The sequence below is a fragment of the Orbicella franksi genome, chromosome 1, assembly GCF_964199315.1.
Source record: "Orbicella franksi chromosome 1, jaOrbFran1.1, whole genome shotgun sequence".
NCBI lineage: Eukaryota > Metazoa > Cnidaria > Anthozoa > Scleractinia > Merulinidae > Orbicella > Orbicella franksi.
The window spans coordinates 25,396,615-25,423,887 of NC_138145.1; the positions used below are offsets into that span (position 1 = coordinate 25,396,615).

The 27,273-nt window shown below is 41.8% G+C and overlaps 2 protein-coding genes across 2 annotated transcripts; one reads left to right on the plus strand and one right to left on the minus strand.

Moving 5' to 3' along the window:
• Positions 1–21: 21 nt before the first annotated feature.
• LOC145499253 (uncharacterized) lies at positions 22–15,051 on the minus strand. The gene is made up of 11 exons (XM_081478774.1): positions 14,803–15,051; positions 14,121–14,357; positions 12,975–13,087; positions 12,340–12,570; positions 11,708–11,820; positions 10,152–10,771; positions 8,997–9,704; positions 7,847–8,204; positions 7,020–7,166; positions 2,997–3,243; positions 22–391 (listed from the first exon to the last, which is right to left on the minus strand). The coding sequence occupies exons 1-11, from the start codon at positions 14,878–14,880 to the stop codon at positions 22–24; spliced, it is 3,222 nt and encodes a 1,073-aa protein (XP_081334900.1). The 5' UTR covers positions 14,881–15,051.
• On the plus strand, positions 3,245–6,037 carry LOC145499157 (uncharacterized). Its single transcript, XM_081478768.1, has 2 exons — positions 3,245–4,765; positions 5,041–6,037. Exons 1-2 carry the CDS (start codon positions 4,658–4,660, stop codon positions 5,638–5,640), a joined length of 708 nt encoding a protein of 235 aa, XP_081334894.1. The 5' UTR covers positions 3,245–4,657; the 3' UTR covers positions 5,641–6,037.
• Positions 15,052–27,273: the final 12,222 nt, after the last annotated feature.

Here is a 27,273-nt window from a genome sequence, read left to right on the forward strand (position 1 = left end):
AGGACACAACAGCTTAGTCAGTTACTGAGCACCCTCTTGGCTTACACGACAAGCTGAAGGAGTTACCAAGTTAACGTTCTCTGCCTTGGCCAGATCGTAAAAATCTGCCCAAGCCTTGACATTTCCATTGCCCTTCTCGCACGCTTTGGAGAACTCGGCAATATCTTCAGGAGCTATGACTTTGTCCCATAGATTCAGGCCTGTTATTTGATAAGGGTATTCTGTATAGTGACCGATTGTCAACACTCCCCCACCCTCTAGGGATCCGATCAGACGGGTGTCGGCGACCTTGCGCAAGCCGTCCAAGTAGTGTATCGTCACTCCACTGTGACCTGCCCACGTGATGCAAATCTGGTGCCAGTTTTTGTCCGTCAAAGCAGTCAGCGGTAATCTGAAGTGGAAAAGAATGGAGGAGTGTTGCTATTGAGAAAAATATCAGTGTTAGTAACGCCAACTACTGTGGAAATATTCTGAACCCTTGGACCTTTGGCACTGACACGTGTTACACAATCTAGGCCCATCTTCGCAAGTTGAGGAGGAGGGGTGTTCACCCCTGGAGTGATTCAAATGTCTCCGGGGATCAACTATTAAAGGGCATGTAAACCCAAAAATACAGGTTTTTCTTATTCGACGCAAACAGCAACGTAGAAAACGAATTCGGCATTTATTTTGCTCGTTTGGGTTTCGTTAAGGAAAAAAACAGCTTTTACGAGAAAACATCCACTTCCGGTGAAAACAATAGCCATCTGTCGTGACGTAAGCGGTGGAACACAAACATTGCGCAATAGGGATTCCATATGAGAATTCTATGGCGGATCGGGAAAGTGGGAGTAGCTCGGAGGATCTTTTATCGGATGACAGCGATTCAAATTTGGTGGATTTGTATGATAGTGATGTAGAAAATTCAGTTGTAGCTGTGGAACAATCTGGGCCTCGTCCGTATCAATCTGAGCCACGAAGGGTCCGACAAAACGATCAACAAGAAGCCAGCCCAGAACCAAATGACAACAACTCAGACCGTCTTGGAAACACAGACTGGTGTTTGATCATTTTGCAATTAAATTACATTTTTAGCAGATGAACATCAATTGAAGCCGGCGCATAGTCAGATTAGCACGCAAATAGAAGCTCGCCAAATTTTGTTGTTGTCTTTTTTCCCGACCTTTCTTGGGTGCGTTAAAAGGTGCGAGTGTCAAGTATGTCAGCCAATGCCGACTGCTCACGAAAGTGTTTGCTGCGCTGAAATCGGACAAGTCTGGCAAAAAGTAGAAAATCAGAGGCCAGAAATACAAATGAAAGGTATTACCTAGCATCCAGGATTTCAGTCGACCTGTCTTGATGTTTGGGTGCTTGAAACTGCTTATTACGCATTCAGGCAGCAGCACGACACAGATAATCACACAGGAAACGAGTAAGTTTACTTTTATTTTAACTATCGCGGTTCAATTGTAAGATTTACCTCTGCCGTAACTGGTTTTATTTTAGTACAACACTAGTGTAGATAGTTATTTCTCTGTATTTTTCGTGTAGGAGATTTCGATACATTGCCTATCGGCAGCTTGTTCGTTGAAGCACCTTTTCAGCCGATTTTGGCACCACGTATACTGGGTTGAACCCACCAACCCAGTGAGGGATAAGAAGGTGATTGCTAATTTACATCATAATTATTAATATTGAAAATATGTTACAGCACTGGCAGCAATGGGCTTAACATATACAAAGGCACAAACGTGGTTTGCCGTAATTACCTTTCTAGTTACTCAATGATGTGTAAGCGTGACACATATTGTTCTACTGCTGTTTCTTTGCAGGGTTTCTCAAAGGAAGCAGAGATTATCTGTGTTGCGAAGAATAGCAGATAGAGTGGTTTACCCTATTAACCTCAAGCGTTTGAAGAGCTCTACTTCTTCTAGGCCTTTTATCGGCACTGTCAGCCATTTCCGGTTGTTTGCTGCCTTCATTTTGGATAGGCCGCTTTCGTTTGTCGCAAGAATTTGTTGCTGCTGGAGACTGTATCGTCGGTACAGCACCAGAAAGTAAAGGACTTTGCTTTCTCAGCCCCATTTCTACCATGAAACCTTTTTTCGTAACAATCCGGAGAAAAATGAATGTTGCAAATAACCGAATGCTCCGTCGGCTCTACGAAATCGGCCCTTTTCGCTAGACTCGATTTGCGCCTTGAACAAATTTTACCCACTGCCGCCTCAAATTAGCGTCTTTTGGAAACTTATGCATAGTATGGCCTGTTTTGTTCGAATTACTGCAAAACTGAACGACACAGCGTTTTACCATAATGAAGATGTAGTGTTTTTCCAAAAGAAACTATGTAAACATGTGCTTATTTCACAACGTGTTCAAGACAGGCCTTTGACTTCCCGTAACTAAAGGTCCACCCGTGACGTCATTTGCTAGATTGCGCAATTCAAGATGGCGGATGTTTAGAACTTTGAAGCGATTTTTCAACGTAAAAACGGGCTAAAGTGAACAAAAGATCTACAGATTTGGCAGATGTCATGTATGTACTAAACGACTATGTGGTCCCCAAAATAGCATTTTTTGGGTTTACATGCCCTTTAAAAGTTACGGAGGTAATCTCAAGACACTTCAAAAGGAATTGCTAAAAGATACTAGGATCTTAGTTTACGGGCATTGCCTTAATTAATTTTCCCCAAAGAGGTACAAGTTCATTGTCTGACAGGAAATCACGGACCATGTTTTCTCGGTTTAATGCCCTGTAGTGTGCCAGGGATAGCCAGTATTCATCCTCCCCCCCCCCCCTAAAAAAGAGGGGTAGGGTCCACCTCCCCGATAGTTTTGAGGGGAGGGGGTGGATGTTCCCAGGCTATGCCAGGAAATAATCTTAACGATAGTCATGTTGTGTTAATACAGCGCTAACCTCTCAACGGTAACAAGATTATCCCCGTCACTATTACACAGGAGTACTTATGGGATGGGCTCTCAGTGTTCTGTTTAGTGAAATAAAATCCATGACTTACTGTTTCCCTCCTCCATCGAAGATAAAATCCATTTTTAGATCTGTCTCTTCTCCTACCAAGCCGATGTACAATGATTCGGAGCCTCTGTATTCGATTATTGGATACATGAGGAAAGACTTCTTCTTGTAACCTCGAGGAAGGCGAATCCAAAAACACAACGTGAAAGCTGGTAATTCAGGTACTTCCCTGGCTGTAGCGCGTTTCACACTCTGCTGATCTACGACTGGAAACTCCATATCATAGGTAGCTGTAATTTCAAAATAAACGAATATTAGGATTATGCCATATTGTCCAGCGATCACGTATATCTAGACACATGGTTTTGTTTTGACGTGGATTTGGATGTGTACCCCGACTTCCTCCATATATTAAACAATTAGATTATGAGCTCAAGATTTCTGTCGCGTGATGGTTGACGAGGACATCTCCCCATGTTTCCCATATCGCGAATCAGACTTAACTTTCCTTGGAACACTACTGTGAGAAATATTAGTGGTTTAACCTGTAAAACGATGTCAAGGAGATCGTGCTTGACTTTCACAACTCTTGCTTTTGTTGTTAATGGTCGAATTCTTAAATGAAGAGAAATCGTCGTTACTAAAGCTTGCAGAATAATTAAAACAAACGAAAAACGTAGAACACGCTTATTTCATACATGCTGCGATCTATCTCTTTTCATCCAAACATGAATTTAAGCTAAAGCTTTAGCATTTTCACACATCGCGATGGACGCGTCCTCGACACAGTCTGTCAACATTCTAGAGACATTTAATGCGTACCAGTACAGAATTTATAAGTAGATTTCTGCTCCTACAATTTCCACATCTTTCGATTTTCGCGATCTGGTAAAGGGGAGGTTGATGTGTATCGTTTTATGTCCAAACACAGTTCAGATCATTATGCGCTTTTCTTTCACGATCCCTTGTCACACGTCGCCATCGATGCGTTATCATGCATGAAGTTGTTGATGAATCAATGCGTAAAAGATGTCACTATCAACAGAATGTGCCGCAGCGTTACTACCTTTTAAATACCCTAGTTTTATTTTAGGCTAGGAAATTGGACTAGCCTCCAGACGCAAAGATTTACGAGTCCCTAGATCAAATTACAGTGATGTTCGAAACGATGTCATACTTCAGTGATCTTTGGTTGTTTTTAACAGCGAAACATGACCGTCCCAAATGGATGAAGCCTTCAAGGCTATGGTTGTCACTGGGGGCAAATAAACCATGTTTTGTAGTTAATTTATATGTTATTGATTGCTATGTTAATTAATGAATTTTTATTTCTTTTGGAATTTTGTCGTAGTTGTGGCATCAAAAGTTGTCAGAAAAGTATTTTAAAAAAAGACGGGCTTCTGTTCTCTACGGAAGTGACAATCAGCTGAAAGTTTCCGAAGAAGTTTTGTGATGATCAGTGGCATCGATTTGCTAAATCGATTTGAAATTCAAATTTTGCGATGCCTTTGTCTACTTAATGATTATTTGGCAATCATAAATAACTTAACTTACAAATAAAGGTCTGCTTCGGAAACGCGAAAATTTTCAAAACACTTGATCATATACAGTAATGTTCCACTGAATCAATGACACCGTTCAATTTATTAGTTGAACTCTAATTGTTACCATATCTTGAATCGAAGCAGTCCGGTCGGAACCGAAATGAGTATAAAGATGAACATTATCAAAATAGTTTTGCTGATATTTTCTGTATCGTTGGCCCAAGCAAATGATCTTAAGGATGAAAACACGTCGAATTTGCAGCCACAGGTTAGACAACTTAAATCTGTTTTCTTTGCTTCCAGTCCTTCGTGATGACAATAGTCAGTAAAAATCCGTCTTGGCCGGGAACTACTTCTACGGGCGAGAGAAACTATGGAACACGATAGCAACAAATAATTTTTATTTCGTTTATTTAAGAATCTGCGTTCTTTTTAGATTAGACTCAGTATTACACTTGACGCCTTAACAACACTGTTTTTGCTTGAAAAAACAAAAGTGAGCGGTAAACTAAATAAGTTTTGTCTTCTATTTTGTACGTACAGCTTGTGTTTTACAAATTCTTCACACCTACGAAGCTTGCTGAGGCTGCTACCTTCATCCATCGCCACAATACCCTGACTCCTCGACTCCTCACGTTCCTCAGTGCTCCAAGCACCTACTATCGACTGATGATTGTCCCGCTGATTCCGCCAGGAGTCATCGGTAAAAATGCCAAACTTGTCGTGAAGGTGGCGGTTGGTTTGGAAACAAAGTTTGGCCAAGGAGAAAGCGATCCCTCATTTGTTATTTCAGATGGCGATCGCTTTGTCGGCATGCTAACACTTGATAAGAACAACTACCCATCTTCTGCCCCTTGTCTTGGTATAGATGGGCCCAGCGGGAATACCATGACTCGTCATACCGATGCGCCACTCCCAAAGCCATCCGAGTCTTATTACCCTGGAAGATTCGAGATCCAGTTAAGCCTGTCTGACCGGTGGGGAACCTGTTTCGTCCCGCTAGACGGCGGTTTCAGCAGGGAAATGGTTTACCAGCACAAGTTGAATCCCAACAACGGCCTATTTTTGGAGATTTATGGCGACGACGCACAAGAGAAAGAAGGCATCAAGTACATTGAGCTGAGCATCCTGCAAGAGAACTAGTCTCTTATACAGCTTACTCAAGACAAATGTCTACATATGACTGTCAAAAGCTCTGTAGTTTCTGCCGATTAAAAGTGATTGTTCACATGACGCCAAACAACAATTGTTCACTTCATTTTTTCTTTCCTTATTTTAAGGCGTAGAGTTTAGCCCCGTCCCAATCCTAATCACAACTTCCTTGTCATACACGAGAAAGATTATTTTATGGGCTTTCGCCTACTTCTATTTTACATCCAAGGCGCTTTTTTTGGTTTTTATCCCATCTCAGAGGCGACCGAACCCACAGTTTTCGGCGGTGATGTTGCTAAGCAACTGATTCATATCTTAACTCACCCCCAAAGTTTTCCTGCAACCCGCTAACTGGTGTAGTAGTAGCTAGTAGTAGGTGGGCAGAGATAGATCCAGCACACATGAACCGGCAGCCATGTTGCATTCGCGGTTGACACTTGAATGACCTGGTTCTCTCGCTATTCTACTTTTATTTGGCAATCTTTTTTTGTCAGGCTTCGTTGCAGTTGTTTTAATTGCAAGTACAGCTGAGAAATTATTTTCCTTTCTTTATACACTTTCCGCCGTCTATAGTGTGAATTCTTTTATAAACCTGACATCAGTGTCAGCTAAGCAAACAGTTTCGTGACATCATGATTAAATTTTTGGCATCAAGTTACAGTGCTATAGCTGACCCACAGGTAAATATTTTATTGCTGTTTTCAAAGGCAAGCATAAACCAAACCAGAAAAAATAGACGATTGAGTCTCGTGAACTTTATGAAGACCAGCAATTCGTCTTCTTCTATGACGTTCTATTCTTCTATTATTTTTAGCACAGTTCGACATAGTCATAAAATGATAACAAGTTATACACGGCGCAAAAGAATAACAGCTTTCCACTACAAGGGGTTTGTCAGCGCAGTCTACATCCCTTCTATGTGAAAACATGCAAAGTTACATGTTCCTGCTCTGGCATAGAATTTGCCCTCTGACCCATGACGGGTAAGAAAAGTCGTCTTTCTCAGTCGTAAAACAAGATACTCTCCTCCCCCTCATTACCTAAATCGCCAATAGGCCACATTCGATATTATTGATCTTTGACATGGCTCCGAGGCCTTCAGGACAAACTTCTATATTTGGTGGTGTTTTCTTTGTATCCAAGTCTCGTTTGGGAATTGAGAGACAAAAAGAACTTAAAAAGTTTGCAATTTTGACTCGAAAGCCTCGGAGCCATGTTAGAGTATTGATATATCGAACATGGCCTATTTCAAAATATCCTTCGCACCTTTCAGACTTTTTATCCCTAGGCAATACAATGCCAATAACCCCTTATACAAACTCCCTCCCCATCACCCCTTCCTAGATATATGATTTCCCCCGTTTACATACCACTCAGGTCGAGACACAGCTTATCAGCTGTAAGGTATTTTTCCGGGGGGCACTCTGGAAGGCAGCTGCCGGTCGTTTTGTCTTTTGCTACTCGGCATACATTACATTCCGTTGGTAATGGATTCCCTGATGACTGTGTGTTGCAACCTGAAATGCAAAGAAGAACCTCGTAACCCGAACGTTACGAAACGACATGTCATTTTTGCAAAAATGTTTGTAAAAGAACTAAGGTACTACGCGCGCGCTCACTGGTCGATAGGTGTGTTTAGATGAGACAGTTGTGACGGTTTAGATTCGCGCGTATTCCTGAGAAATATTTTATAAAAGCAAGAGTACTTTTTCCGCGTTTACATAGCCTCGTCTAAACACGAGGGGGGTTGGGAGAATTCGAGACAGTTATGCAAACCCCTTGACCGCGTCATCGGGTTTACGTAACTGTCTCGCATTGTCCGAATCCCCCTCGTATTTAGATGAGGCTATGTAAACACGAAAAACGTGCTCTATTGCTTAAATGTTCCGTAACTTCATTGGTATTGGTTATGCATTCTGCCAAAAGACAAAGCACCACCCGCATGAGGTTTGATTCATTTCACTGGGAGAACTTTGCCTTGGTATACTTTTCACTTGCTCATAACTTTCCCAGTATTACCTGCGAATTGTTGCCCTTTTATATCCGCATATGTCAAGGACTTCATGAACTCTGATAAGGTTACGATTTTCCAAAAACGGCATGCGCGCAAAACCTGGCGCGAACAAAGCCTGACACCGTGAAACAAGAAATCTTAACTTGCGTGACATCCCAAAACGTGGAGAGTTTCTTTGCTTACCATATAAGGGATCACAGTCTTCGTGACAATGCTGCGTGCAAAGCTTGCTGGTTAGGTCCATGAACGTGTCACCTTTACACTCGGCTTTTGTTTGATCACGTGCTACTATATGTGCGTCGATGACATCAGCTTCCTTGTTCCCATTCCCAAATGCGTAAAAGCGCGCATTCAGTGGCTTGTCGAGGTCTAACATGTTAAGGTAGACATCACCACTTTGTGTAGTTCCCAGTGTTTTTCCATATTCAATAAGCGTGCTTGATTTGGACTCAGTGACGCAAACAAAGTAAGATTGAAGTAAGGACGGGTCGCCCAGACCCCGCGCGTTGATATTTGTTGTGGAGGTTTTGAGTTCGAATCCCTGACAAAGAGAATGTAAAAGAAACAGCAATGCATTATTTTTATTAAGAGCAATGTTTGGAACGTAGGCAATGGTCAGGGCTGTAGATCACTTTCAGGCTTTGAAAGTTGAGATATGTTACGTTATGTTGAGATATGTGATGTTATGGTAGTTAATCAAAACATCTTCGTTATGATGTCTCGTTGAAAAACCAGAAATGAAATCTTGTGTTCATTACTTAATTTCAAAATTCCACAAAAGAGGACAAATCCACTGTGTGTGCTGTGTCTTTGGTTCAACCCTCGTAACTCATGGTTTAAACGCATTGATGATTTTCATTTTGTTTTCTCTTCCGCTAGATTCACTTCCTTTTCATGGGACAAATTTGAAAAGTGGTTACATAGGAGGGACCGTTTGTCTTACGCCCCACACTATGCTGGAGGAATTTGGAATTGAAGTAAGTTTCACTCTGAAAACGCATCAAATGTTTTCTGTCCACACTACGCCGGAGGCATCTGACAATGTAACGTGCTGGTCATTTTGGATTTGTGCTTGAGGAAAACTCGGGAAGGGAAACCACATTATTATTGTCATGTCATCGTTTTCGAAAAGCTTCGTTTTCAAAATGTTTTCCGTCCACACTTAAACACGAAGCCAGCGTTTTCAAATTCCTCCGGTTTGAAGAGCATTTTCGGAAAGCTCCGTTTTCGTGACAGATTAGTGTGGACGGTAGGCCTAACCGTAGAGATAAAGCTGCGTTTTCAAATTCTCAGGCGTAGCGTGAACGGGGCCTTAGCTTGGATCTCTCGTTACCTTATAAATGGCCACTTTCTGTGGCGTGATTTCAATGTAATACCAAGAGGTCTTGTCGACTGGCAACGTTGCAAACACCACAAAAATGTCCCCCTCACTGGAAGCGGTGAAGTGAAGACACTTTCCTTTTGTTTCAGTGGGATCGAATCGAAGCGCATTTGACCATTTTACATTACATGGGGGATCTTGTAAGGTTTCACGCCTGTCTGCTAATACGCTGAAGTCTGAAACAGCTCGGCCTAGCTCTCGTCCAGCTAGTGAATCGTGGAGGTCTGGGAAGAACTCTCTTGACGCCTCTAGGTCATGTGACAGAAGAGACAGTCCTCCGGTGTTTTGATTGAAGGAGAGCACGAGTCCCAGAATTGAGATTTTGTGTTGGCGAGGATCTCCGGTTTTTCCATTCTTAAAGGCGTTGTACAGGTGAAAAGAGCCATCTTTTTCAGCTGTGAACCATTTTCCTTCATCGTAGCGTACTAATCGACTCATGTTTCTGGGAATATCGCTGAAGTCTTTCGTTCCTTTGAAATTGTTTCTCATGTCGAGGACGACTCGGAAGGTGGCTTTGTCTTTGGTGATGTGCTTCCAACTGGGGACACGCAGTTTGCTGTGACTTGCTGCCTCGTCCGCTTGGCTTGGTGTCTCTGGGGCTGCTGCTGGGGTGTCTGTGCTGCATGGTGGTAGCTGAATATCTGTGATTGAATTTGGGCCCTTGGGAGAGAAATTTCACGACAGCAAAATACTTTTGATAAAGATACTTCACACAGCTAAGATAAGACAGTAGTTATTCTGGTGTAAGTGAGGAAAACACCATAAGCCACGCCCTACTTTCGCGCTTTCGTGGGAGGTCGAATTTTCTAAACTTTTTTTCATCGGATTATGTGCGCGTTTTCAGTGGAATATAGATTGGGTTCTGCGAGCGCCTTGTAGGTGAAAAATCTACTGTCAAAATTGATATCAGTGTAGAAACCTCTCCCCAACAGCTCATATCTTGAAATCTCTCGCGTGTTCTCAAATGTCTGTCTTACGACAGCGTTATATGTGGCTTTGGCATTTCGCGACTCTATATCTTGAGAAAACGATCAATCGTTCATTTATCTATATAACCATGGTCAACAATAAGGACATCTTTTATGAAAAGTACACATATGTTATCACCTCCTTCATGTAGACCTCGATGGCTCTTGTCAGGCTTATTCTTCTCCTGGTTATCGCCTCCTCCAGTGACTTACGGCTGTCAAACTGACAATAGTGCTTCTGAACTGTTCCATTGGGGAAGACTGTTTCGTAGAATTTCAACTTTTCTTCATTTGCCGTTACCTCTTCTTTAAGATTCGCCGCATTCCCCTCGCATCCCTGGGTACTTCTCTTTTCGGGAAACAAGTCGCGGAGACGGAAATTAAGAAGACTTGTGATTGGAGCCATCTGAAACTCAAAAGGTTTTGGATATTGAGGAATCGAAGCAAGCCAATCTTTAAACTCGTTTTTGAACGTTGGTGAATACGCATCAGATAAAATAGAGGCAATTTGCTGACTTCCTCCCATTGCAAGAATCGTTGTCGATGATGTTTTTGCCTGTTTTCTATGCGATTGTCCTTCTTTTCGACTTTCTTTTGCTCCGACGCTGGCGAACAAGCTTTTGTATTCCACCTCCATTTCTCGGGCGAATTCTTTCTTGCTAGAAACGTCGCTTGCATCCATAAATTTACGAATTTGGAGTTGACCACCAAATTTTGCCGACTTGATGCAGTGTGTTCCCCACCTCTGAATGAAATCCACTGTTGGAAGTTAAACAAAAAAAAGAATGTTTCGTTCAACCAAAATGATTATGCTAAGTGTGCGAAGGATGAAATGAGTATTCGATGCTAACAACTGTTACTGGTAAAGCATTTTATCTGGGAATTAATTTGAGAATATCAGGGAATATAAAGCGACTTAGCTTACTGTAATTGTTTGTTTCTTGTTTCTCTCCGGAAAACAGCCTCAGAGCTAAATCGCCGCTAGTTACCAGTAAGTAGTTATTAGAGCTGATATGTTATATATTTGAAAAGACATCTCTCCCTAGCCTCGTTTGCCAGCTAGTTCCATTTCAATATTGAGAATACGAATATGGTCAATACAGTTTTCCGCTCGGTGACCCGGCCTTTGAATGACAGCGAGGCTGGAGATGACCTTGCTTTGATACAGACCTCTCTACTTTTGTGAAGTAAATTCACCTAGTCAGAATTAGAAGAACTTGATTTACACAACAAAAGCAGTAAGGTCTGTAGCAAAACAAGGTCACCTCCAGCCTCGCTGCTATTCAAAGGCCAGGTAAACGAGCAGACAACTGTAAAATGGTCAATTCTTCAATCTTTAAATGTCCATTTTCGTTCTTCAATTTACATCTTTATAGTCAGACTGGCACGCAGATGGCTAGTGCTTGTCTAGGTGGGCCCGTCTCTTAAGATCTAATTACAAACCTTTTTATTACTAGGCTACAATAGAAAATTAGGAAAAGTAAATAAAATACGGAAACTGAAAGGTAGTAAAAGAATGAACAAAAGAAGTGAGGGGTTATTAGATTAATTAACTCTCGTCCAGTGATCTTTGGAAGAGTTAGAAATCGCTCATCATGTCAACACTATGGGCATTTTTGATGGCTCAAACAAGTGGGGATAATAACAAAACTAAGACCAATCAATGCAAACTACAGACACTTAAGGCTGACTTACGATATGTCAGAGGCGCGTCCGCTGCAAAATAAGATGTCGGCAGATCCATGAACTCTCTCAAAAACGACGCACTTAGATCGTTTGGCTTCACCTCGTCAATAAAGATCTCGTATCTGAAACACGGAAATATGTATTTATAGGGGGCAGGTAGCGATATTTAGAGTTATTTTCAATTTAGTGTCGAAAGTGATCAGGCAATTACTTTGGTTTTGGTTTTACTACGGCCCGAGATTGGCTGAGTAATCTCATTGTTAAAAAATTGGTTTGGTTTTGGCTTTGCGAAACTCAATTGAAAAACGCTCTAAGTCAGCTAGGACAGCAGTTAGAGCGGTTTTTAATTGAGTGTTGTAAAACCAAAACCAAAGTAATCCTTGTAGCTAACCACAAAGGAAACAGACAATACAGTGAACCAATCAAAACTCGAAGTAATTACATGTAGCCGACGCAAAGCGTTGGAAAACGAGTGAGAACGAGTCACGATTGGTTTTGGTTTTACTTCTGGATGGATGAAAAAAATGGCGCAAGTTTGTAAGCCGATCGTATAGCGCGGTTGATGCAAAACCAATTACGTTTCAACACTCAAATAAAAACCGCTTCATGCAAGTGCTTTTACAATATACAATTTTCAATACCTGTTTATGTCTACATGTAGAAGTGCCATGTACTTTTGGCTAGCTTGGGTCTCAGACTCCCCCCAACCTGACTTCACGCCTGCGTAGAATCCAAAGTATGATCCAGACACACCAGCCTCCTCTTGAAGATATTTTTGAAACTCGCTGCGACTCTCGAATGTCACCATTGATGCTTTCGTGTCATAAATGCCATGAACATTCATTGTATCCGGGACATCGTAGTCATCGTACCTGAAGGACACAGCAACATGCATGTTTAGTTAGTACAAATTATTCACAGAAACTTATTTGGCCATCTGATATCGTTATCGTGTAACATAACATATAACATAAAACCTCTATTTCGACACCATAAGAGTCAAAACTACAAAGCTTGTGGAGTCGCGTATACTATTAAACTAAAATACATTAATTGAAATAACTACATGTAAAATACTGAATATGGAGCTAAGATCGAAGTATCAATCTAGGACCTTAAAATATTAATTCAAGTTTCTAAAAACACACGTAATCACTATCTCTATATCGGGATGTGGAGGCCGGCAGTTGAACTGTCGGAAAGAAACTGTCGAAAATGTCCTGTCAAATAACTGTTCAAGAAGCCTGCAGTAAGACGTGAGGATGACAGATCTTACGTTGCTTTCCCAGCGCAGTTCCGCTGCACGATGCTCATTTTTCTTGATTCAGGACTGTACTCACCACGCCCATCAAAACCAACACCCATGAATGCCGCGCCGTCAATTAAGTTCTGCAAAAATACGGAAATGTAAGTGATTTGAAGACTGCTACTCTTCCTGTTCTCTGCAGAAATCAGAAAAGACATTTAGTTTGTGATGCGCAATCTGTCAGACGTAGTAACACTTACTAGGTCTTTTCGTTTCATAGGGTTCTTCATAAACACATGTGTGGAATGAAAGCCTTTTGCCGAGCAAATCATTACAAAACAAGCTCATTCTGTGCTGTGCAATAAGCGCCCAATGGGATTTCGGGTCCAGACAGCACTTTCAATAGTTTTATTATTTCCAGTCAGTTTCAAAATTCACTTCAAGGAGATCGGTCATGATATTTTGGCCACGTACGAAATAACCTTTAAATTGAAGAAAACCTGAAAATGGTAGTTTGCTAAGACTGACAAAAACAAAGAGATATTAACAAGGGTGGTTAAGAATGGAGAAGATTCACACGGATTACAAACCGCGTATTTGAAAAAATTAGGCTATACTTTTCAAGATGCGGAAACCGTGGCGTAGTTCCTTTAATACCACGCATAGGCGAATCTTTGCTGACGTCATTGTTTACATTTTTCCTCATTAGCATACGACTTGACTCATAGAAACCGTAGCCGTATATATGAACTAAATGCAAAAGTTGATAATGCTGATTAAGTTGAGCAATTTGTGTAATTTTCAGCTCTTTACAAGCAAAATTGAAGGAAATATCAGCCATCAAAAACTGCCAAATTGCTGTGTGGCAAAAAAGTTAATGAGCCATACATTTCTCTGTAAAATTTCGAATTTTCAGAAGAGAATTTCTCCGAAACAATTCCGTGTATTGGGCTCAAATTTTCAGAGGTAACTGAAAGTGTTATTCCCTTTCGATATTCAGAGTTTTTCTTTCATTAGCGTCATCAGATAGTGATAAGCAAATGTTAATGAGGCAAAAAGTGTAAACAAAGATTCGCCTATAGCCTGTGTACATCCGCCCCTCCCCTTAAAAAAGTCGATTTTTTTAGGAGAGGCGGGGGATGTGCACCGGCTATCATAGTACGATCATCTACATACCAAGCAAGCGTCCATTTTCCACCTTGCCGCGTAGCAAGGATCTCCCTCCTTGTACCCAGTCCCCCAACAGCCGTTCATAAGCACGTTTCCAAGGCCTGCTGGGTAAGTATAGGGTGGTTCGCCGACTTCCTTTGGTGCACTGTCGTCACTGGAGATATGTGAGTTCATATGGTAACCAGCAGGAACAAACATGTCTTCCGTTTGCCAAGATTTATCTGGTACGATGTCCAACTTAATCTGTGAAAATATTAAAGTGAAATGTTCCTATTAAGAACGATCATGATCTCAATTTACTCCAAAATGGTGTCTTTAATTTATGTTGTTCCAAATAACATTTGATCGGCTATTACAATCTTGTTAAAATGTAAGCTTTTTCCCAACATTGTTCCTAGGGACATATCCGTTTAGGTCTAAAAAGTTTGAAAGACTTAACAAGCCTTTTTAAAGTGACCAATCGTGAAGTTAGCTAGCCTCTAGACTACAAGCGACGCGAAAGAGAACCGCGAGAAAAAAAATGGCTTCGCGAAATCCTGGGCCATATTTTCCTCGCGGTTTATTTCCGGTCTCGCTCGACGGACCAAGTGAAAGAGGGACTACTCGTAGTTTACTAGCCTCAATATTTTGCACCACGACGCTTGTTTTGGTGAAAGAGGTGTAAAGTATGAATACAATTGTGTCATACCTCCTTTTTCAAGAAATTTTCTGCCTTCTCCTGTGCCTCGTCGATAATCTGCAGTTGTTTATCCACCAGCTTTCCCATTACTTCAATTCCTTTTTCTACAACAGCACCTTGGACGTTCGCACCCTTCAGTACAGAGCCCAGGCCTCCACCTCCATCTCCGGCTGTGTCATCTGCTTCACGTTGTGTTGTTGACTGGGAGCGAGTTTGCCCTTGTTTAGAGCTTGAACTCTTCTTTTGAGTTTTATTACGTTTCGCATGGTGGCTTGCCCCTGGGTAGACAAGCAATGACATCATTTTGATAGTGAGTAACGATAGAAATTGGACCAATTAATGACACAATAGCCTATTTTCTCAGTTTAAGGCTTAATCCTAAATTTAAAAACTCCTGAAACGGACACGAGGAGGGGTCATCTCACCAAGATGGTTACCTCTAATCGAAGATAATTTCTGAACGAGAGAAACCATTAATTTATGAGAAGTACAATTAGTCCAACACTGCAGGTCCACTAGCTTATTAATGATTTTACAAGAAGTTCCTGCTTTTTCCTCTATATATTCAAAATATCCATCCAAATTTTGATTACCTTTTAATGGATAAATAATCGCGGGCGAGGCAGGTTTCTTTGTCCCGTTGTATTCACTTGTTACATTGCTCCCTTTATTCCGGGCTCTCGTACCACTCGGCCCATTCTCAGCAGCACCGGTCATAGATAACAGCGTGGGACTGGATTTTCCTTGAGACGCAAAACCGCGGTTGTTGCCGCCTTCTTGACGCATGAATCCAGAGTTGGACCTCGCCAGTGGAGGAACGTACACTGGAGCTTCCGGCTGAGGTTGCCATCCATAAACCCAATTCCGTTTCGAGTTAGGTTTAGCTTCAGCGGTGTGTTTTACATCGTTTACCTTTTTTGCGCTGCTTTCCCTGGCTGTCGTACCTAAGCAGGCTGAAAATCAACATTGCTTTACCGAGATGACAAGAATTTTATGCATTATCGACTGTATTGAAACACTTTTCAACACAGTTGAAGTTCAATTCTCTTCGCGCTAAGTTGCACCTCAAGTCCTCACTTCAATTTCGATATTTGACATACTTGGTTAGATTTCTTTATTCATCTTTATAATTTCATAACAAATTAGCCAGAGTTTCTGTTGAAGTGAGATTTAATAGTTGCTGTTGTGACTGATTTATGACTGATTTCCGTGTGATAGATGGCACATGATAATTTTCAAAATTCTTGCTCGTAAACCAATTCGTGGGGTTATCCAATCTGGGTTTAGTTTTCACACAGAAACCATTCAGCCTGTAATGTGTTATAGTTTGGGACTGGTCAAGTTTTCGTATAATACATAATTTGGTCCATGGTATTAAAGCCGGGCGATTCTGCTATCGTGCCATATGCAAATTATATTCTTGAAATCAAAGGAATCTAAATCATAATTTGAGGACGAGCTTAGTACTTTACTCAGAAATCCAGATGCAAACGTTAAAATCAAGATTTCATCATCAGTTGAAATTTAGTTTAAATTTCTTTCTGATTTATTGTCACTATTATATCTAATTGTACTTGTTATTCTTACCCGACGTGATTAATAGAAGAATGAGAAAACTCTTCATTGTTCTTTCTGAAAGTGAAGAAAAAAATAAACAACTGAAAAAACGATTATACATGGTATGACCAGAAGAATATTTCTTAATTAATGACTGTCGATCCTATTAGAGGGAACATCAGAACGCTTTGTCGGGAAAGAAGCAAAGAATTGAACTTAATTATTTTAGATCAAGAAACATCAAGTAATTTATTAATATCGAGGCTTGTTGAATTTGAACGTTTTTGACATGCATTCTGCTCTTAAACCAACTAGAGGTGTATAAAAACAAACAAACAAAACAAAAAAACAAATGCAGTTTTAGATTAAGCGGTCACGTTAACAGTAAAATATTATACCATAACAACGAAAAAATATCATGTCCTAACGACACACTCAGAGATTTAGAAAAACAAAACAAAACAAAACAAAAAAACAAGGAAAATATCCATGAGAAATAAGAACTGCCTTTAAAGTTTACTTTTTCTCTCTGTTTCTATTTTGACAATTTTACTCTTCTTCTCTTACCTCTGATATGTTTAGTATTTTTAAAGGAGTTTTCAGTTCTTTCAGACGCCTGTTCTATCGGCTGTATTGTTTTAACTGTTTGTGTTAATCTTTTCTTTAAAGCATTAAACAAAGCGCTAGCCACCTATTGTGAGGTTTTGTCTCCAAATTGAATAGAATAACAGGTTGTTTTTGCACGTCAATTAGTAGTTACTTGAAACTGGTTCCAGTTAAAACCATGTGTTACCTGAGAATACACTGGCATTGTTGATAAATGGTGTAGTGTACAGCGTATATGGACTTATTGGTGATATCTTTCCAGAGAATGTCGCAAATGCCCTTTCCCACACTTTGGTTTTAGTTTCTTGACTTTCAAGCTGGCTTCAGTTTAAAATCGGCTTGATAACGACCTCTTGACGACAACTAAGCGTAGTTCTAGTTTTCAGTCACTATTTTTTGCTTGTAAATATTCAAGCTAAGTGAGTTAAGGAATGAGTCTATTTAGAGCCATTTTGTTTTACACGAATAGGTCTGTGCTTAAGGTTATTCCCCAGTTTTGTATTGCGCATCCCTACCGCGTATAATTTCACGCGTGATTAGCGCGCGCGTATTAAAAAATGGCGGCTCTTTCTTTACAGCTGCACCTCGCCATAGAGGTAAATCGTCATTTTCTCGCAAACGAGTATAGTGATCTATCATTCTTTTCTGTTATTTTGAACTGAGTAGTAAATTTCTCTGTGTAAAATAAATATGGACCAATTCTCAGTGTAGAACAAAAAGCAGTCGTCGGAAACGTAAATTTAGCAAGCAATCGTGACTACAATCATGGTGCTATTATAAGGATCTATATGGGTATAAACAAACAAGGTGCTGTTGCTCTTAAACGAACATGGGGAAGTTCCTATAATATAAGCAATCAATAGGCAAAGTTTCACAAAAATCTCAGTGAAGGTTCTATTTCAGTGGAATGACCTTAAGTAAAGTTTTTGCTAAGGTATAGGTGCGCTGAGATCACTCCTTAGATGGAATGCTGTAGTCCCAGTTGAGCCCCAGGCATTTTGTCAGGTCTTGTAACAGGTTGCCGGTTCTCATTTATACCAAGTGATTAGTTCCTAAGAACAATGTAATGATGAGTCGGTGGGCAATATGAAATGCTTGGTTTATATAATATCAACTTGAAGATGATATTTCAAATATTGGAAAGCTGACCTCTCGAGATTTAGCCCTTTGATGGAGTAATCAAAGGGCTCTTTGACCCAACGGCTGAATAAGTATATATTACGACTGAAAACTTCTCAACCGCAAGAGCCATTCAGTTACATAACGTGCAATATTGTTGTCAAACAGCCAAACAGTTTTAAAGGTCGACACACACGAGAGGACTAGTCCCTGCGACCAGTCCCTACAACAAGTCGCGGGTACAAGTCCCATCGTGTGAAATAGCCGCTTTTGCTCAGTTCAAAATCTAGTCGCAGGGACCAAACTGTGGTCCTTACGACTAGTCCCGAAAGTTCAAACCAGTTTGAATTCGTGGGACTAGTCGCAAGGAGTAAAGTCCCTGCGACTTGTTTCTCAAACCTCTTCCTGTGAACTGTTCGCGGGACAAGTCCCTGCGACTATGTCCCTTCGTGTTAACCCCTCAAGGGACTAGTGTGTGTCGACCTTAACAGAAAATGGTGCTAGAAAGAAAAGGGATGTTAGACCTACAGTAGGCTTGAATTCCAGCAGTTTTGTGAGCCCGCGTTCCCGGAGTTGCCCCAACAGCCGTTCGTTGGGAGAAGGATAAACAACCGAACTCCCGAAACGACTGGAAATCGAACCCAGACCCACAGCCGTTCTAACATGATTGAGTACAACGTTTCGAACGACCGATAGCAAAAGAGAAACGCAAAAAACTTCTCAGATGTCCACCAGTGGCAACAGCACATCGTCGCAACGTCACTGGTAGCTAGCAAGACTTTCGCAAGAACAGCAAGAAGAGCCATTTCTGTGCCATATACAGGAGCCATAATCGGGGACGGAGACCGTAAGCGCGCGCCATTTCAAGTATTGGGGTTGTCCCCATGATATGGGACAATAATTCTATTTTTAGAGCAGATTGCGCCATCGCCTGCAGCACACGCGCGTACATGCTGCGAGGATTTTTGCGGATGTCGCGCGGGGGAAATGGCGTCCGAAATTCCCGACATTTTTCATGTTTTTGGCCCACAACTCAACGCGTTTACGTCTTTTGGAATTTTGCTTAAGTATTTTCGTCGTAAGCTGCTCCAGTTTGAGTGAAGTAAGACAGTGTCGAATTTAGGTATGTTCCGCTTTAAGCTTAGATATATATCGCTGACCAAGTTGTGTTCCGACGGATGCTTCTTTTACATGAGCTGTACATTATTCCACTTTAAATTTCACATATGTTGAAGATTAACAGCTTTTCCATTACACAGCAAAAAACTAGCTGGATATATTAAGATATAGCAGAGCTTCAGGACTTCACAGTTTCCTAGCTCCTCTTACCACACGCTTGCGAGGAATTTGCCAGTCTATCGCGACCGAAAAGTAAAACAAAATAATTGCTAGTTTGAGTTTCGTCTGAATTGTAAGCAACGCTTGATGTTTCATCAAGGCTCAATAACTTTACGTCCGTAGATACTGCTCAGTGTTATTTGTGTAAAAATCCAGTAAAGTCTCTGTTGTCGATGAATGAGAGCGCCCGCCGATGCGTGTTTTCTACAGTCAGTAAACATGACAAATTGTACTTCCGCCGCACTTTCGTGTGAAAGCGTACATCGAACTCAAACAATAACTCTATAGTTTTTAAACATGTTTAAGACTGATAAATGTTTGAAAACATATTAAAAGCTTAGCTGAAAATATGTGAATAAAGCAGAAATAATCAGCAAAGTTACGATGACGCTTTCTTTAATCAACTTCGAATGACGATTTCGATTTTGTTGATCGAGTTATCAAAACTCCTTGTCTATTTTCATTTTCGCAGTGTAAAACTTCACTATGCTTATGTTGAAGAAACACACGATGTTAGTAGCCTTTTTTGCGTTCGTGAAATTTGTTGAAGCATCTCAGCACAAAAGATAACGAAAGAAATCTCTGTCAAGAAGAGTCGGACTTGAAAGTGCACGAGCTGCACTATGCAAATGAGCTAATTGTACGCGTCAGACTTTCCTTTCGAAAACTTTTGCAAGCTCACCAAACAAGCAGAAACAATAAAAAACCATCAAAACAGGCTTTGGTTATGATTAACCATTGTCTGAGAAACTCACAAATTAACTCGATACCAGAGTAGAGAGTTTTCTTGCTATATTCTTAAGTGAGAACAAACGCAAAAACATACGCGTAAGCTTACAACTAGCGCGAGCAGATCTTATTATTCATTCCCGGCGCGAGATTGAAGTCTTGTTTTCGACCCTGGAAAAACGCACCTTTTCCGTTAGTTCAGAGCATAAAACTACATATAAGCGCTCTGGTTCGTATTTCCTGTCTTATTCCCTGCCATGGCTGTGAAAAATACGCAAGATAATCTCTCAACTCTCACCATTTGATCACCCAACGTGACAACATCCACGCGAGAGCCCCCGACATGTGCGTGCATCCGCGCGGATATATGACGTCAGGATGGCGCAATTTGTTCTAAAAATAGAAAAATTGTCCCCTATCATAGGTTCGCGCGGATCCGAAGACTTACGGTCTCCGTCCCCGATTATGGCTCCTGGCCATATACACATCCTTTGGATACAAACAGGGATTTGGCCCTACATTGGGCAGTATATCTGGAGCAATACGACGACTATGAAACAGAACCGAAACTCGATGAGTTGCAACAAATTCGACTTACTACACTGAAATCATTCAAATTACCAGAGATTGCGGTCAAATTAGCTAACAAGTATAAGGGAGCACGAGTGACTGTCAAAAATCCCTATCAGTCAAAATCTTGTTTGTAACCGGCCATGGTTACACTCGATGAAAAGCAGAACACGCGGCCTGACGAGAAATACAGCGTGATCCCGCGTGAATCCCGCGTAGATTCCGTGATGTGTTCCTTTCCTTGATGAAAAGAAACTGGGAACGAAAGGGAATCCAACATGGCGCTGGAAGGGGATGTTTAATATACACGAACATATTTTGACGGCAAACTGCCAAATGTTTAAGACAAAAACGCCATGTGCATGATGTCACTGGTGTAGTGTATGTCCATATATGGTATTTCCTTATTTGGAAGTGACCATGTGCTTGAATAGAAGAGACCATCTAGAATGGCGGATTAAAACGTTGTGTTGTCAAATCCAGTCTCTGTTTGTTCCGCAAACACCACATTTTGGCGACGAGGATGGCGGTCACATTAAGTGGATTACCGTGCATATCTCCCTTCGACTGCATTGGGGAACCAGCCACACTGGCTCAACGCTGGGACAAGTGGAAAGCTGAGTTCGAACTATTTGTGGCAGCTTCGGGGGTTGAAGACAAAGTGCAAAAGCGAGCTCTACTTCTACATCTCGCAGGACCTGGAGTCCGTGAAATTTTCAAAACGTATTCAGCTGAAGTGCGAGGAGACAACAAAGAGTTCGATAAAGCGATGAAGTGTCTCTCGGACCATTTCAAAGTGAAGAAGAACGTACCTCTAGCGAGACAAAAACTGCTTGCCAGCCAGCCGAATCCGGGCGAAAAGATCAACAACTTCGTTACGCGTTTGAAAAGTTTAGCGGAACACTGTGACTATGGTGAAGAAGAAGATAACCAGGTGAGAGATATTGTGATTTCGCATATCACGAATAAGGAACTGAAGGGCAAATTCTACCGCGAAGAAAACCTTAGTCTGACCAGACTTCTGGAAATCGTGAGCACCTATCACCATAAGGATGCCTTGGTTCTCGTAAGCGAAGAAACTGTGAATCGTACCTGGGAAGACCGAAGTAAGGGCGATAAAGGAGCGAAGAGCAAGCAGCCATGGCAAGGCAAATGTTGGAGATGCGATAAGACAGGTCACATGGCGAAAGATTGTAAAGTTTCTCGTAACCATACTTGCAGCAAATGTGGAAAACGTGGGCACATGGAGGTCTGTTGTCACACGAAACAGGATAAACATGGCAAAGGAAGAGGCAAATCTGGAAGAAAACGAGAAGGCGTACGAACCATAGGCGACCAGCCTGACCAAGATGACGTGGAAGGAAGCGAAGTCAGTAAAGATGATGGATTCTATGTCTTTAGCACCTCAGATGGTGAGTCAAACACTTTACCTCTTATGATTGAAAGTGAACCTGTCAATGTCATCATAGACTCAGGTGCTACCTGCAACTTAATGTCTGAGCAAGTGTTTGATAAAGTGTCCAATGGAACGCTAGAGTTGTTAGAGACTGACAGGAAAGTTTATGCTTATGCATCTCAGCAGCCGTTAAAGCTTAGAGGAAAATGCATGTTGAACATTAGTGTACCTAATACACAAACGTCGTTGAACAGTTGAAAGCTGAGTTCTTCGTAATGCCAGGCTCCGCAGACACATTGCTGGGCAGGAGCTCTTCTGAAGAATTAGGTGTCTTGAAAGTGGGTGTTTCTGTGAACGCTTGTCAACTCAAAGATGTTACTGATAAGAAGGCTGCCCTTAAGGCAAAGTACCCTCAAGTGTTTACTGGTCTTGGAAAATTGAGAAATTTCCAATTAAAACTGCATGTAGATGAAAGTGTCACCCCAGTTGCTCAAGCTATGCGAAGAATTCCGTTCAGCAGGAAACAAAAGGTTGTTGACAAACTAGAGGAACTTGAGAAGCTTGATGTGATAGAGAAAGTGAACGGTCCAACAAGTTGGATTAACCCCCTTGTTAGTGTCGAAAAGCCAAATGGTGATGTCCGCATATGTTTAGACATGAGACAAGCCAATCGAGCGATATTAAGAGAAAAACACCCTGTGCCTACCATTGAAGAGACACTGCAAGAAATTTCAGGGGCAAAAGTGTTCTCCAAGTTAGATTTGAACATGGCATTTCACCAAGTAGAACTTGCTCCAGAGTCAAGAGACATTACCACTTTTGCAGGACCTAATGGTCTTTACCGCTACAAACGTCTGATATTTGGTGTCAATATGGCCACTGAGAAGTTCCAACACATCATCTGGCAGATACTCAAAGATTGCCCTGGCGCTCACAATATTCATGATGATATCCGTGTAGTTGGCGCTTCTGAAGAAGAACATGACGAAAGGTTGAATCAAGTCATGAAGAAATTAGAAGAGAGTGGCTTAACACTGAATTATGAAAAGTGCCAGATCGGCGTGAATAGCATGGAGTACCTTGGTAACGTGTTAACTGACGAGGGATTACAAGTATCTGGTGACAAAGTTGAAGCCATTGTGCAAGCACCAAGACCAAAGGACCAGTCAGAGCTGCCAAGCTTCCTTGGTTTGGCACAATATTGTTCAAGGTTCATTCCAAGCTTTGCGATCATTGCCAGCCCTCTGTGGGATCTAACCAAATCACATGCCAAATGGAAATGGGGCACTGCTGAAGAGAAGGCTTTCCAAGCAGTCAAAATGCAGCTGACGCAGGCACCAGTCATGGCATTCTTCAAACAAGGAGCGGAGACCCGTGTCACCACAGACGCCTCACCAGTAGGTATCGGAGCTGTCTTGGAACAAAAGCAAGCTGATGGCCTGTACAGACCTGTACACTATGCTAGCCGAAAACTAACTCCACCCGAGAGCAGATATTCTCAGTTTGAGAGGGAGGCACTGGCGGTGAAGTGGGGCTGTGAGAAGTTCTTCCTGTACATCCATGGAAATGAGTTCGAAATTTGCACTGACCATAAGCCGCTGGTCACTGTGTTTGGTCCACATTCAAAACCACCTTCAGCCAGAATTGAAAGATGGTTGTTATACATGCAGCAGTTCAAGTTTAGCATCAGACACATCCCTGGCAGAGAAAACGCCGCTGACGCATTGAGCAGATTGCCAGTAGATAGTACTCCTGATGCAGCCATCAAGCAGACAGAAGAATATGCACGCAGCATAGTTGCTGATGCCATACCTGCAGCATTAGCACCCCGCCAAGTTGAGAGAGAATCAGAGCGAGACCCTACCCTGCAACTGGTTCGCCATGCCATAACTTCTGGTGATTGGTCGAAACTCCAAGGAACAACCTACAAAGCTGTTAGAAATGAACTCTGGATAATGGGACAGCTGGTTATGAGAGGAAACAAAGTTGTCATTCCAGAAAAGTTGTGGAACCGGACCATTCAACTGGCTCATGAGGGTCACCAAGGGATGGTGCGAACGAAATCTCGATTAAGAGAGAAAGTATGGTGGCCAGACCTTGACAAACAAGTTGAAAAGTTAATCCGAGCCTGCTACCCATGCCAGCTGGTTGGACCCAGACCAAAGCCAGAACCAATAAGGTCAACACCACTGCCTCAAGGCCCATGGAGTGAAATTGCTGTGGACTTACTAGAGATTCCAAAGAAGGGACACTTGCTCGTTGTAGTTGACTATTATTCTAAGTGGCCAGAAATAGCTTTTCTGACCAAGACAGATGCAGGAAATGTGATCAAATGCATGGAGAGCATGTTTCGCACTCATGGTTTGCCTGAAACCCTCAGAAGTGATAATGGTCCACCGTTTGCTTCACGAGAATTTGAAGGATTCCTCGAGTACTTATCGATTGATCACAAGAAGGGCATCCCGTATTGGCCTCAAAGTGATGGCGAAGTAGAGAGGCTCAACAAAACCCTCCTGAAGGCAATCCGAATAGCACAACTACAAGGCAAAGATTGGAAGAGAGAAGTACAAGACTTTCTTTTCCAGTATCGCAGCACTCCCCATACAGTCACTTCACTATCTCCAGCTGAGCTCCTTATGGGCAGAAAGTTAAGAGATAAGTTGCCACAGGTTAAACCTTCTCGTGATCAGGCTACTGAAGCAGAGTGGCAAATTCTTCTCAGAGAAAGGTATGCTCGCAGGAAGCTAAGAGAGAAAGAGTATGCTGACTCAAAGAGACATGCCACAACAAGTGACATTGCAGAGGGCGACATGATCCTGCTACGTCAGAACCGCGAGAACAAGTTGTCACCAACATTTGAGCTCGAGCCGTATCGAGTAGTAGAGAAGAATGGAAATGCAGTTATCATTGAGAATTCTTCTGGCCAAAGTAAAATGAGGAATACTGGTCACATGAAGAAGTTTGTAGACCCAGGTGCTTCAGGAACTGAACCCCCGGCTCCGTCAAAAAACAACTGACACACCCAAAGAAGGAGCTAGTTTCGAGCAAGATTCGATGGATGGAATTCAGCCGGATTCCCAAAGACAAACTGTACCTTCTGCAGTTCCAGAAAAGCCAGATAGTCGTCCAGTCAGAAAAAGAGAGAGCCCTAAGTGGATGAAGGACTTTAGGGACCGTTCATTTTTTATAAGGTAGGGGGAGCTGGTGGGATTTGGGGGGGGGGGGCCATGCGAAAAAAAATGGCTTTCGAGGGGGGGCCATCCCAAAAAAATAAGGGAAAAAGGGGGGGTCATGTGAAATATTTTAGTAAAACTTTAAAATGGCATGATGTTTGAATATCAAAAAAAATTGCTATAGAATAAACATAGAAGGCAGGATACAAATTTATTACAAACTTTCCATTTGCTTTAAAAAAACGTTTGGCGACAAAAAGCATTTGTAGCTACTGAAAAGAAGTATTTAACACTGTTATTTTCGAATGCAACTTTCACTGGCACTCATCTTCATCTTCGCTGTCGTCGAGTTCTTCATCGCCGCTTGTGCTGCAATGGGAGTCTCTTTCACCAATGCTCCAAGAAGCAGCAATGCTTCCCGTCAGAGTGTACTCTTCAGGGTACATGAAGGTGTAAACATAATCTCTGACTTCCTGCTCAAGGTTGGTGGTGATTCTGCTTCTTGCAGCATTGGTAAAATAATTCCCTTCCAAGAGCTGTGCGATGTATGGCCCATCTCTTCTAAATAACGACGTGGCAACATCCTCAACTTCAATACACTCTTCCGGGACGGCCGTTCTAGGAGGGTACACAAGGCATTGTGGAAGATCATTTCCTAGCGGGTTTCCAACACAGATTCCATAAACTCGTTGGACGTTGTTTTCAGTCCGCTTCCTCTTTCTCTCATTTGACTTCCTGCGGTTTTCTTTTTTCCTTCTCCTTTTGTTGATGTGCTGTTTGAGTATGCCCTTGAATATGCTGTTATAATTGCTCTTCTTATTTTCTAGTGCTTCCATGTCCTGCGTGACCTTCGTCAACTTAGCCTCTATAAATTTGATCTGTTTTACATTAAAACTATGGGCAAATTCTTCGCCCTGCTTTAAAGCAAGCCCATTGGACTGAAAGAGTGTGGAATCGTGGCATTCAACTTTTCCACCATTGCTCTGTGTTCTTTGATGGAGAAGTTCAGTTTTCTTCCATCACTGGGCTTCAACTGGTACCCTGGCATGGAAAACTCACTCGCCCTTTCTGAACAGTCATCCGCACTTAGAAAGATTGCTTCTTTTGCTTGTAAGATGTCAAACTGCCTGGATCGTTCAGCTGTAAAGCTTTTCTTAAACGACTCGTCGCTTTCGCCATTATTGCGCATTTTGGAATGAGCCTCTTTCATGATTATTATGGACGTGCTCCGTTCTACATCGTGCAAGACATAGCAGCACTCAACTAACGTCAAGGAACTTAAAGCAAAAATACGCACTCAACGTACAGCATCAACCCCATTTTAAAGACGGGGTTTGCAAAAGAGGAGGAAATAAAAAGGAGGAATAAACCTATACATCGAGCAAAAGAAACACAAGCTCGATCAGATAGCTGCAAGAAACATAGGAATGTCTCTAGACAAACGTATAGCTTTCTCAAAGTAAAGCTACGGCGTCTCCGAAGGAAATCGTAGGAGAACAAATATGATATCCGTGATAAGGATCTACCTACTGTGCTTGCAAACAGTTCTAATCACAGCCGGGCCCGGCGTCACAATATAGAATGCAAGTAAGCAACATGTTCACGGTAAATTTCATATTTTGTCCCTCAAAAGCAAATTCATGGAGATTTAAAAGCATATCTTGCAATAGAAATGAGCCTCAACAATGCATAAACACATGGCAAATTACAGAGGTGTCAAACTCAACGAGTCGACATGCAGATAACAGCGGAAACCATGCAGACCTATGACCTATAAAAATTTGCCATAGCACGATCTAACGGCTCAACTCCACTAAAATTCCTCCTTATTACGCAACATGAAGTGCCCTTCATGAACACGAGTGAAGCGACAAGAAAGGTCGAGTGACCGAACAGAGAACGGTAAATGTACAAATGTCACGAACCGTAAAAGTCGTGTAGGCTAGTCAACCCCATTTTACCTTGAAAATTAAGAAATTTTAAACCATAGAT